This window comes from Melospiza georgiana, chromosome 4 (assembly GCF_028018845.1).
Source record: "Melospiza georgiana isolate bMelGeo1 chromosome 4, bMelGeo1.pri, whole genome shotgun sequence".
In the NCBI taxonomy this organism is placed as follows: Eukaryota; Metazoa; Chordata; class Aves; order Passeriformes; family Passerellidae; genus Melospiza; species Melospiza georgiana.
The window spans coordinates 65203116-65217221 of NC_080433.1; the positions used below are offsets into that span (position 1 = coordinate 65203116).

General features: G+C 35.2%; 1 protein-coding gene across 1 annotated transcript in view; it reads right to left on the minus strand.

Moving 5' to 3' along the window:
• TBC1D22A (TBC1 domain family member 22A) overlaps positions 1–14106 on the minus strand; it is a 140632-nt gene that overhangs the window by 56544 nt on the left and 69982 nt on the right. Inside the window, exon 11 of the mRNA XM_058022344.1 lies at positions 10708–10835. Coding sequence (XP_057878327.1) covers positions 10708–10835 — 128 coding nt within the window. The remainder of the gene's footprint in view (positions 1–10707; positions 10836–14106) is intronic.

Sequence of the window (14106 nt, forward strand, 5' to 3'; positions counted from 1 at the left end):
GTAGGTTCTGACCTACCACCTGGAGAACAGAATCTAAATTGGGATAACCATACAAATACTTACAGAGAAAAATGTCAAGAAAATGAAGGAACTGAATGATGGAACATCTGAGTAATGACAGAAGAAGAAAATTACATATTCTATCTGATTCAAAGAGATTAATATTATTCGTATTAGATGAAAATTTTTAAAAAAAGAATAGGAATTGGGCTTTTGGAAATTCTGTGAGAGAAAAGTACAGCACAGATTGTCTGGAAAATGTAAGAGAAAAATATGCTGGAAAAAAAAATCCTATGCAGAATCTACTAGAAAAAGTTATGAAATGAGAGAAGCAAGAGCTCTATTGAGGAAAAGAGGAATTCTTGATATCAGTAACTGTTGCCAGCTATCCCAGGAGAACTGTCATGCAGATGCTCTGAAATGTGTGTCTTAACTAAGGAAGATAGGTCAGGAAAAAAAAGCAGATATGCAAATCATCAGCATAAGCTGACAGTGAAGTTGTAAGAAAGCCTCAGATCACCCATGAGCAGGATGGAGAAGGAAGAGTGAAAAAGAACCAAGAACCCCTGTGAGACAGGAAGAAAGGGCAGAATAGCTCTCAAAACAGACAGCCAAGGACAATGCAAGTGGCAGAGCAAAGCACAAGACTGTCACGTATCAGGAATACAACAAAGGCCAGAATTTTAAAGTAGTGATCACTACTAGGAGCCAAAGGACTGGAGAGACAAAAGAAGATAAGATTTTTATTATTTCATGTAGTTCTAATGAGGTTGTGCATTCCAGAAACAAACAGCAATTATACCAATTTCATAAGCCCTTCACAAGGATCTATGCTGCTATAAAGAAGTTATTTTTACTGAATTTTACTGGATTTGTCAAATATTAGTTTGTCCTTTCTTCCCCCCCCCCCCCCCAAGTTGTGTTTGAATCTAGGTATTATGTCTTACACAGTGGAAAATAGTTAAAATGATCTTTAATATCTAATAGATTTTCTGTGCAGGCTGTGTTAGCTATGGATGTCTTAATAAATTTGAAACAAGGAACCAGAGAACTGTACAACATGTTAGGACCTTTGAACATTTGTTTTTAACAAATGCTTTAACAAACAGGTTTTAACAACAACAAAACATCAGAACAGAAAAGGGAAAGTCAAATGGCAGTAATGGTTTAGTTGCTAGTGCTCACTTCTACGAACAATAATAACTAACACAACTAACTGGAGCTTCAGAAAAGAAAACTAAGTAGATTTAAAATATTAAAGTAAACAGCTTGAAATTGTAGTGTAATCTTAAATGTAATGTAGTCCTAAAACATCAGTGAAGCTCAGTGAGGAGAGGCTCTGTGGGAGGAAGGAGCATAACATTAAAGAGCACATGGATGTAAGAAAGGAAATTTTGCTTTTTGTCTTCTTGTACAGCAACACAATTTTCTTCCAGACTTTGGGCTTTGAGAACAATATTAATTTTAATAAAGCCTTCTTCTAGAAACATTGGCTACTTCAAAGTAGCCAAGGAGCAAAACAAACTGTTTTCAAGACTGTATCTAACATTCTACAAGTATTCTATACTCATTCATCAAGATCCTGATCAATAAAGCACTTGAGACTACATGCTTAAATAAAACAATTCATGAGTCATTCTATTGAAGTCAATGGGATTATTCACATTCTTCAAGCTAAACTAAGCTAAGCATAAGAAAAGTACTTTCTCTCTGCATTCACAATCAACTTTCATTTAACCACAGAAAAATTAACATCTATTTCAACAGTACTGGAAGCTGCCTAAAGAACTTGAACTTAGAAAAACCTACAGGCTTCCTATACATATCACTGAGTTTTGATTTGCTGGTTTTTTTAATGTCTAAATATTTTCCTCATAAAAAAGCATGGGTTCTTATCTTTTTCCTTCTTTTCCTTCCCACACTGAATCTTCCCTGATGTCGATGAATGCCTCCAAAGAAAAATGGACAAAAATTAGCAATACACAAGCATATTTCTAATTCACACTTACTGACATTAAAACAGTGGTCAAGAATTTGACATCATTAGTCCTTTTAAATATTATGAAAAGAATTTTAAGTCCCTTTTTGCAAAAAATGCAGAGAACTTCCATTTTGAGATGAAGATTTTTAAATTTGTGTGGCTACCAGCATGCTGTGTACTTATGCTACAAAGCTAATGAAGATGGAGTCAATATGTTCAATGGAGCCTAAAAAGGCATTCAGCTGATAAGCCACTTTAAACCATACATCTCATCAATCACTCTAAATCCCTCTCTAGGCTCCTGAGTTTATTTACTGGGTGAAGTTTAGAAACACAGCAATGAACACAAACTTACAGAAAGACACCCCTCTTCTTGCATTTATTTCTCAAACTGAGCCCCACCTCTGCTGCTCACAGTGAGCCCACTGGTAGGAAGGACTGACCAGGAACTTCAGAGTTCTAGATCTGACAGACCTCTAAACATAGAAATTCCCATGAATTGGCAAGAAATAGGCAAACCCATTCAAAGGCATGCATTTGTGCCAGTTAACAACTTCAGCTGTCGCGGAGAGTCACACACAGAGGCTGCCACGGTCAGTTTTATACCTGCCAGTGCCAGTGAAACTGCAGATCACAGCTGGGAAGCTGAATGTGCACACTGCTCTGTGCTAGAATGCGGTCCTCCAGAAAATCAGGACCCACTTAGTCTGCTTTCACTGAGAATTTGGGAACCCTGTCTCTCCACAAGAAACCACAAAATAAATAGGAAAAAGTAACAAACTAGACTTGGATGATCAACAAAAGATACACATACACCATTATAATTCTACAAATACCATCCAGCTTTTTTCTATTATAGGAGAAAACCTGTGAGCTATATTTGTATATAAAACACTGTCATATATGAATGAGAGTATTCTAAATTCATACTGAAAAGCTAAATTATTGTTCAAGAAATTTGTTTTTTCTCTCTTGTGCACATAATCCTTAGGCACGTCAAAGACTGTCCATAATGTTGTATATATATATGGTTAAAGCAGTGTGGCTCTTTTTTTTAACTAACACTCTTACCTTCTTTTCTTTGAGTTTTCCATTATTTCAGATTGCACTTAACACAAGACAAACAATAAGAGGTTAGTGACTTCAGTAGTGCTGTACCTACTGAAATATAATTGCCTGCCACAATAAATTCCTAATGAGCACAACTCTTACCAGTGGAAGGTTGCCCTGGCAACAAAATTATTCCAGAAGGTAACTACTCATTTGTTAGAAGGCAATGACACTCAGTTGTCTGACGAAGATTTGAAAACTATAAAAACTTTTTAACTGCTTAAGTTCAACAGAAACTTGCTGTACCACGACTCTCTTGACACAAGAAAATACTGAATACAAAGGGATTGAGAAACTTCCAAATGAATGCAGAGTCAAAACAAGGGCATTATGTTAAAACAGGTAAACGTTTGGATTGCCAGTCTTACAATAAAAAGTTCTTCTCTCACTTGTTCATGTCTTCCTATAGTTCCAAATAACTAAGTATTATTTAAACCACACTTTTACATTTACTTTTAAAGAGTGAAATGTGAAAATGTTTTCCTGAATTATAATGGAAGTTGGCAAGATCAAGGCTGGGCTCAGTAGACAGTAGGATGGTGAATTTCATCTCTGAGGTAGGGAGCTAAAAAGATTCCCAAGAGAAACCAAGAAATGGCAGAATCAAAAGTAGAGGCATGACCTGAGTACAGCCTCCTGAGGACACTGATGCTCTTTAACCCAGGAGCTGTTTTCTCTTACAGTCTAGGGCAGATAGTAACAAGAAGAGTCACTACCAAGACACACAGTATTTTTTACCTTTATTTCCTAAGAAAATTAAACTTTCATGCTCACATTTTACATCTGGCATGAAAAGTTATATCGCACTATGTCTGTCTCCCCTACTCCAGAACATTTAAACTTACTAGCCAGTTTCAAATTGACAAATGCTTAAAAATTTGAAAGACGATCCTACCCACATGTTAGTAATTGGGTATTAAATATTCATATGTCCAGACACTTCTTACAAGGTAACTAAGTCAGATTCTAAAATTAGGTTATTGTCAAATGAGAAAGTGTTCATAAATTAAAAGGAAAAAAAGAATAGAATCTGTGTTGTTCAATAAAATACTAAGGGGTCTTGAAAAATATTAGCTTGGTAGAAATGCAAAATTATTCTGAATAGCTTTTACTGGTAAAAAATAAAGTTGGCTTCAAAAAGTTTCAGAAAGCTATTGTGCCACTGAATAATAAAATGACAAATGAAATGCAGACTGGATATATAAACACAGAGGTAAAAACACTGCAAAGCAGAAACATCTGATGTCTTCCATGACATCAACCACTGAGACAGTCAAGTTGGACTAACCATGAACAAATACCTGATGTACTCACCTTTGAGAGGGGAAATGGATTCTCAGCACTTCTGTAAAATTGTACACATATTATTTCTTAAAACTTAACATTAGATGCCTACTTTTAAACAAAATCCTCTTAATCAAAATCTAGTAATGAGTTACATAAATGATATCAAGAAATAAATGGGAAACAAATATGTCTGTTACCATATTGGTCAATAAAGCATGAAGTCCATTATGAGACAGTGTTCATTTTTATTTTCATGTAAGTCAAAGAAATGAAAAGTACACTTCAGCCTTCCTTGAAGAAGGGAAGATATAAATAGTAGTCAATACATTTACATTTTCCAGAAAAAAATAGTGTTTATTTTGGGCAAAGAAAGCATTGGTCTCCTCAATTACGAAAAAAGAATAAAATTCAAGAAGGAAAAAAATGTATTTTTCTAGACTCACTGGCAGGATTTCAGGAAGAAAGATAAAGCTGGCAGACTCCACCAGGAACAGGTGCTCCCTATTGAAGTTTGTCTAAGGGATGCAACCTGAGAAATGTACTATCTACCAAGAAAGAAAATGCACTTTGGAAAGATGGCAAATAAGGACAAGCAATCATTCTGATCTAACACTAGGGCTGAAATCACAGCTCTTCTCTCTCATCCTCTCTCCCTTGCACCGGCTGTGGTTCTCATCAGCCTCCTCACTTCCCCAGTGTGAAGAAAACTAATAGATACTGTCAAGGAGCTGAGGGGAACAGAAACTAGAAGAAAAACTTATTTTAGCAGTGAGACAATAAATCAACTCACCAGTACTGTCAAATTCAGTCGGTGTTATTATTTGCCTTTTTCTGTGTCTTTTGGTAATCTTTGTTACTGTTTTGCATTTTAAATGGTCGGATTTTATAAGTTCTTTCATTTGTGCCTAATTTTACACAGTAAGCTTTAAGTACCTTGGTAACAGTTAAGTTTTCCTCACATAAGAACAGGGCAATGCTGCTAAGTAGGACAGCAGGGCACTGTAAACAGTACCTACCCCACCTCCATGGTTTTGCGTTTCCAATGAGTCTGAGTGCATTATTCATGTCAACTGCATCAGCTACTTACTGGGGAGCTGGCAATACAGCAGTCAGCTAAATAATATGAAACAAAAAAATGCCTCCTGGCAGGTGAAAATATTAGGCTGTGCACTTCAACTCTAAACATTCACACAGCATATGACAGCATGTATTTAGAACTGAAAACTAACATACATTGCTGCTACTTTATTTTCCTTTTCCCTTTTCCTTTTCTGAGCAAGTTTTTAGCTATGAAACTTGTTTTGGTGTCTCTTCTGTGAATTATGTACTACTGCTATGGTGAGTTAGAGTAATCACAACACAAAAGAGAGCACAAAAAGGTAATTTACGTGAGAACATCCGATCAGAAGGTAAACACTTTAATGAAAAATACACCCACTCCATTCTACATGAAAAATAAATTAAGTACTTTTATGTCTATGAAAATGCCTATCCTATTTAAAACACCAGTCAGTATAACACCTTGTTATCTTGCATCCAGATAATTCAATGGCATTGTTAGAGAGTTCCTTCCAGCTGCAAACTGCCTGCAAGTCAAATGCAGTTTGAAATCCATATTAAGCAGTTAAATATACTGATTCTCAAAACTAAACACTGTTCTGCTCTGAGTATTGGTATGCAAGCACTGACATTCAAGTCCTGTATTGCCATTTCTAGTCAGGGATGAAGAACCGGGAATGGCTGCCATCACTGAAATGGCATCGCTTCCTACCCCAACACAGGAGCACACAGCTACATAACCACAGAGTATCTTACAGGTGCCTGAACAACAACACACATTTTAAGAATTTAAATAAATGAAAATAAAAACTTCAATGGAAACTGACATCAAATGTCTTAGTCTGAAGAAAGGGTACTTTCTGAGATTTTATGGTAAGCATACAAAATACTTATCTAGAGTAAGACAGCACAGATGCTGAGCATTGAGGCATCTCTACATTTTCTAATACAGTATGTTAAATCTTGAGTTAAACTTAGAAGCCCACAGAAGTCACTTTCAAATAGCAAAGAAATCTTTAAAATAGTGTCAAAGCATCCTTCTGTCAAGGACCAAATATAAAACTAATTTGTTTTTTGTAAGTCCATGGAAATGCGTTAAACACTTATATAGACTGAATAATTCAGCCATCACACCACTTTGTTTTACCAATCCTTTGTGCCAAAAAAGATGATAACATATAAGATAAAAAGGCAAGATATAATAAAAGATAAAACTCAGGTCTTATGTTACACTATTTTGGTTTGTGGACATGAACATTCATATTTATCAGTTTCAGTTCTATGGATTTAAATTTTAAATGTCTTGGGTATAACTTAACAAGCAATTGGTATTTTGAAAAAATTTGCAAGATATTTACTGTATTAAAAAAAAAAAAAAAAAAACACCACCAAGGCCTGAAACAAGTGAAGAAGTAGGATAATTCACTCATCAAAATGCAAGTCAGGTTAAAGAATAAATCAAACTAAATACTTACAGCTAAAAAGCTTTCTCAACGTATCTTTTGTAAGCAAAATTCATAATGTCTTTACTTTTTCTACTTTACACAGTTCTTCAGAAGACAGTGATGTATTTCAGTGGATTTCATAGATCCAGCTACAGAATAACAGAGCATTTACTGATGTGAGGATTTGGGAGCCTTTCCAAATTTCTCTTCCCCTCTACTCTAACTAGCTCAAGTACAGGTATTTTGGATATGTTCAACGATTTACTCCACAGACCCTAACAACTGACTGATGAATCCTAAATTGAACTAGACAGAGAATATGACTCCAGCCAGAGGACTCTTACTACCATACATTCCACCACAGAGGTGGGCATCATTAAAGTGTCCAATTCTATTCTCACAAAAGTCACTGGAAGAACAGTAACAAATACCGAGAGACAGAACGCAGTTCCAACACCTCCAGCCAACAGCAGTTATCTCTCACACTAGGAAATACACAACAGCAGACGATTTAAGCGTGTTGTTATTCCCCTGAAAACCCTCTGCTGCAGTTCATGAGAAACTGGGGCCTGCTGTGAGAATCACCAATCTAGAATTTAAGCTGGAAACAGCACAGTATTTATTTTTTCCACTGAAACAGATGAAAACAGGCAGCTTGGCGAAACAAGGCATGGTTTCAGCTTTAATGGGGAAAGAGGAAGACAAAAGAGAGAAAAATGTTATTTTCCATGAAAGCAGCAGCAGACCCTCTCTTTTAAAAGGTGCCACTGGTCTCTTCTCATGGATTTCTGCAGGAAACAGAGCCAGAATGCACTCGGGGTGCAGACATGAAGGGATCTGAAAATTCCACCTGCCTTCCTGTTCCTTCCACATGACTGTCCCACCCCTCCTGAACCCCTCATCTGACACTGCTTCTATGCCATTCCCACATCATGACACACACTGGGACTAGAGATGTCTATAAACAGGGCCTTCAAAATGCCCCATCCCTTCCCAAGAGCCACAAGGCAGGTAGATCTGAACAAAAGCCTGACATAAACAGTGGAGGGATGAATGCCTGTAGTCCCTGCTGATGTTCCATAACAACATGATCAGGTCACCTTTCTGAACTTAAAGCGCAGGTAAAGCTAATTCTGTTTACAGTAGTTCAAGATTATCAGGGGGTAAAAGTCAGTACAAGCACATCCTAAGTACTCACAAATAGCAGACAGTAAAACAGTGTAAATCTAAACACAACTCCTATGTGTTCTTAATTTACTGCTTTAGGACACATGAGGTAGCAAAAGCAAGACTGTTGATAGAATCATCAGCCTTTGAGTACAGGAAGAAAAGTAGTTAAACATCTATCCAGCCCTTACAATTATTAGTAGGATTGCTCCTCCCATCTGTATCTGGAAAGCTAATTATATTTCTTGCCTTTACTCATTTTACATGTCTCTTTCAAATCCAACGTCATAGGTCCCTCCATAGCTAAACCCTTGAAGAACTTCTTTAACAATGTATCTCTAAATGAGAGAGATATTTTGGCCTATAGCAGGCTTTACAGTTAAAAATATGACAAATATTCAGTTGGTTTTCTTGTTAAATAAAAATATTTAACAAGAAAACCAACTGAACAAACTCCATCTCTGAAGTGTTTTCCATTCAGAAAGCAGCACTGCTAGTGCACTGCTAGCTGTAAACAATTAATTCAGAAATCCCAGGCAACAGAATGGCTTAATGACAAGTTGGGTAAAAATCTGTAACATTATTGCTTAACACCTTAGCAAAAACTTTGATTGAACTTTACTGGCCCTTGCAGGTTCACTGCATTTATTATCCATAGTATCAAGGTGAAAAGATCCATATTATAGGTTGCTAATCAGTGTAATACAAGCACGACTGAAATCTGATTAGCAACTTGAAGAATTGCTTGAAGTTGTTTCAGAAAAAGGTGTCTAAGAAATCCTTATTGGTTTTAAAAACAATATTAGACAAGACATGCATACAGAGCAGTCTACTAAATAATGAAACCTAGAAAATAGCACAAATCTGCTGTACCTGCTGAGTCAAAACACAGAATTACTCCTTAAGCTTGTTTAATACACAAAAATAGTCCCCACTCTGCATATAAGTATTCCATTTAGGTATTTGGATAAAAATACATTGAAGAAACCTTGATTTAAAAGATACCCTTGGAAATCTCATGCAAAGACTTAAGTATTAAACTTTTAAATACTACTTTAATTTTTTTAAAATTATAATTAAATAATCAGAATTATTATGGATAAAGATCCCATTGAAGTGCAACTTGAGAGGTGCCTATGGACTAGTAATGAGAAAGGGCTCCTTTCAGCACAGCAATAGTTTGAGAAATTAACCCCAGACTTCCTTTTCAAAGGAAAATTCTCAACATTATCATAAAATCATAGCTCAGAGATGAACTTAAATTGAAATTTTGTCAAAAACATATATTTTTTGGGGCATGTATCAGCAGTTAGCTGGATTAAAGAGGCTAAGATAGATAAGGCTAATTATCACGTAGCAAGAGCAGTGCTAGAGGTAGCATGGTAAAAAACCTTCAGGTGCTGGAAATAATGCAGCAACAGCAACAACAATTATTCAAATGGGGATAAATTAGTTACAATAAAACATTTAAATAGCTCAGTCTTTCAAACTACCAGAAAGTTTTTATAAATAATACATTTTTTACTCTGGAATAAAATGCCAGTTAATAACAGATATCACAATGAGTAATAGATGTTATAATGAAACAAAGGAAGCAAAAGAACCTCAGATGAAACCAGTAGCCATGTTCAATTCAGATATTTGTTGAAGATAAACTCTGCAAGGATACCACCTCTTAGAACAGATTAACAGTAGAACTGATAGATTCCTCATTTCCTAACATGTTCTTATCAGATCTGGATATCATCAGACTTCACTGAAACAACATACTGGACTCATTAAATGAAGAGCAAGCAGTTCTTCACCCTCTGTTACTGGTCTGGATAAATGATCTATTAGACATTCTGACATTAAAGTGTATGAAACCAATAGGACATTTCTACATAATGAGTAGATATAAAGACAATGCTATTTAAAGATATTACATCTCTTTACAAGGCATAAATTTTGAGTTAATCTCTTATTTACTGACTAATACAATTGAAAATTCTTAAGGAATTTAAAATATTGTTACTTTTCCCTCCCCCACCAACTTCAACAAGGAAGTTGTTAGATAAGGATATATAGTTTAAACATATAGTCAAGAATTGCAACCAAAAGCTACTGAAACATCAAGTAATAGAACTAAGAATGCATAAACCACTTTTCTCAAACATCAATTCTTTCTCTTGACAATAAGAAAAGAAATTATTGAGGAAAAATAATTACCACACCAAGAGGTCAGCAACATGGAGCTTTATCCAAACAGACAGATGACATGACAAAGGACAAAGGCTGAGAACTGAAGACTGAAAGCTAATATTGGATTGAGTAGCTAAGCAGATGGACTATAAGAAGCCTGTAACTCAGAATTGATGGAGGGCATTGATTAGGCACAATTCAATGTTTCACTTCTCTGAAGAGACAGAAGGGAGTATTGAGTGAGTGTTCAATTTAATACTACAAACTATCATGACAATCAAATGCTTGGCTTTGAAGGGCAAGAAGACTGAAGACATTACATGTTTCTAAGTAGTGATGATCATTGAAGGATTTTTCTTTTATTATGATGATACTCAGACAACACTAAAGCAAAAGGTTCAAGAAAAACCACTCACAAAGATACTGGCATGTCCAAAACACTTTACTAGAGTTATAGAGGTTTAAAAAAGTACTTACTTGGTATGTGTCCCATAACCTGATGGTACACCGTAAAGGGACTTCTCTCATCAGCAAGTTATTCATCCAGCGGAAAGCAAATTGCAAGTATTTCACCTCATGCTGATCCAAGTGCCTATGAACTTGTTCTGAAGACAAAATAAATAGGTATTTTACTGCAGCTTTTCTGAAATCTTGAAGTATTAAGTTCTCTGTCTAAAACAATCAAATACTCCTCCAATCTCAAGGAAAAAACTTGTGGTGGTGCATGCAAATTCTCACAACCAAATGAGAACACTCAAAATATAAATTAGTTAAACATTACAATGGACTGATTTTTCTGCTACTTCATAGATTAAATAACTGGTCTCAGTTGCACTATCTTATTAAAACATTAAGATCAGAGTTTTAAAATATACCACAAAAATATACAAAGTTCTAATGTGAAATCATTAGGTACATATATCCTCACTAATTTCTTAAGCTACAAATTTTTTGGGACAATACAACAAGAAATATGGTTTCCAAATAACATAAAGGCCTCCAAAAATAAAATTTTGGCAGTCAAAAAAGAAAATTATTAAATTAAGAAGGTAAAGAAATATAAGGAAAGGACGTTTAAAGGTTGCATTCATTTGAGACAAGAAAAAGTGAGATTAATGTGTAGGAAATACAGTGAGAAAACTTAACTAACAGCTTAAATAATTTCTTGGTATTACAAATAAATGCAAATAAAACCAATACAAATCAGTGGTTTCTAAACCAGTACTCTCACACTGTGTTTTTTGTAGAACACATACCATTTGAAAGCTATGATAATCACTTGCATGGATTATTGCTAGAGCTAACAGAACTAATCTACTACATGGCTTGTCTATACTGAGAGAATTTTCTGCAAAAAGGATCACAGACATTCTGTTAACAGGCTTTAGTTAACAGGCTCAAATATGACATCAGCATGGTGTAGATGACAAATACTGCAGAAATGCTCATGTCTTATTTTGAACAAATTTATAGCAAGAAGTCTTTGTTAAAGCCTAAGTAAAATATTCCCACTGTCCTTCTGTATACAAATACATTCTTTGGAGATTTTGCTGCCCAGATTACCCCTTTATCCAAATTCACAGAGGTGTATTACCAGCTAAAACAATGAGTAAATGCTCATCTTCCAAACTTTACAAATTTAAGAAATACTTAAAAAGGTATTAAACCACTAAATTAATTAAAAGAATAATCCCAAGAGTATGGAAGCACTATTATAGGAAACATTACCTAGAGATTAAGGGAACTAAGAAGTTAAGTGATGCTAAATTACGATAAAGACTAAAGCTGCTCAATTTTTTTCCCCTCAGGATGTATTTTTTGGCTATATGAAAGTCTCGGCCAATATAAAACAGTTTTTTCAAAATGGAAGCTGGAAGTACAAACCTTTTAGATTTTAAAAGCAATCAAAAATGAGGGCTTTAAAAAAAACTAAGACATAACAACACATTACTCCAAAGGTTCACTTAACACATCTTGTGTCCAAAGATAACTAAAAACAAATATCAATGAAAATGTATTAAGCCCTGGTATTTCCCCATAGCACTTGTCAGCCTCCATCTATGGCTAAAGCAGTCTTCACCAGACCTGGTATTTATGTTCCTAAAGTCACACCCTTCCACAATATAAATATAAACAAATATAGACAAATTCTTAAATTGTAAGGCCCAGAACTGCACACCATGCTCAAGGTGATGCTACAGCAACACTGAACACGGTGGGATAACAAACAGTGGGATAATCAAGTCTTTTGGGCAGCTGGCAATGCTGTGTTTGGTGCACCCCAGGATGGGATTTGCCCTCCCAGCCAGGACAAACCAGATCCCTTTTTTCAGAGCTGTTCTTGAGCCCATCCTCTCCCAATCTACACCTGTGCTCAGAATTACTTCATCAAGGTGCAGAACTTGTAACTTGTTTTTGTTAATTTTTTAAATCTTAAACAAATCATTGATGATTGCCCAATGCTCCAATCTAGCAAGATCCTTCTCCAAGGCATCTTGCTCCTCAAGAGTCAACAGTGAACCCCAGTATAGCATCATCTGCAGATTTGGTAATGCTGCCTTCAACTCCTGCATCCACATCACTGATAAAAATATTGAAGAGAGCTGGCCTTAGACTTGAACACTTAAGGACATCACTGGTGAATGCTCCCCTGCCAAATGCAGCCTCACTCACTGCAACCCTTTGAGCCCTGCCCTCTGCCAGCTCTCCACCCACTGCACCATTATTACATCATTTAGATCATTAGACTCATGCCAAATGCTGAATTACTATTGTGTGGCTTTGCTTTGAAAAAATTTAGCTTCAAGCTAAATATACTGAAGTGAGATACTGGGTTAAATTTATTATTTGAATGTCACATGTGGATACATACATTACAGCTATGATTTGATAATCTAGTACATCAAGCAGGACACAAAAAAAAAGGCAGTTTTATTTCTAAGCAGAGTTACTAACTCACAAAATTTTTGTTCTTCACATAGCAGAAACAATTTTCATTTGGTAGTTTGTAGCCATTAAAAGTAAGTAATGAAGAACAATAAATTGTGCCAGTTGTGATATTTCAACTATGGTAGTTAATGGGCCTAATGAATTTCTTGAAAGTTGCTTTCTAGTCTAAACAAGTTGAAAAATGGATTACTAAACTCTGTGCTTTATACCTAATTGATGCAAGGCTGGAATAGAAGATGCATTGAGTAAAGAAGCTAATTCTTCCTACTTTGCAAGTAATTGTAAGCAGAAGCTAATTTGCTGATAAAGGTAATTTGGACTGGCATAATCTAAATCTAAATTTTCCATTTCAATGAAAATAAGTATGTATGTGCAATGAACAAGAAGTTATATAATTACTGTCAGCTTTAGGACATGAAGTATTTTATAAAAACTACTTCTACTGCAGTTTCTGATAAAATAATTATTTTACAGTTTAAAAACAACCAATTCTTTTATCAAAATTCAAAAGAAATAAAAATTACATTTAGTAAGCTTCCCAACATTTTCAATAAATCTATATATAAAGTTTGGGTGAAGGAAGTCTTCTGATTATTGACCAAAATACATTACAGTGATGCATTCCAAAGGAGCATACTGTCAAAAATAGGTAACCTGTAGACAAACAGGTTTATTTATAACTATTAATATTTTTATTAATTACACTATTGGTACATTAATTTGATCACATTTAGCCACCTTAAACAGATGCTTCTCAAAGCAGATGGGCCTACACACATAAAATATTTATTCTTCATGTTCAGTGTCAGCATCTCATGCTGTTTCACCAAAGTCAAAATTAAAATCTCTATGATTACAAAATCATGAGCTAAACAGTTAAGGACAGAAACAACATGTCAAAACAACTCAACTGCTCTCCTGACAGGA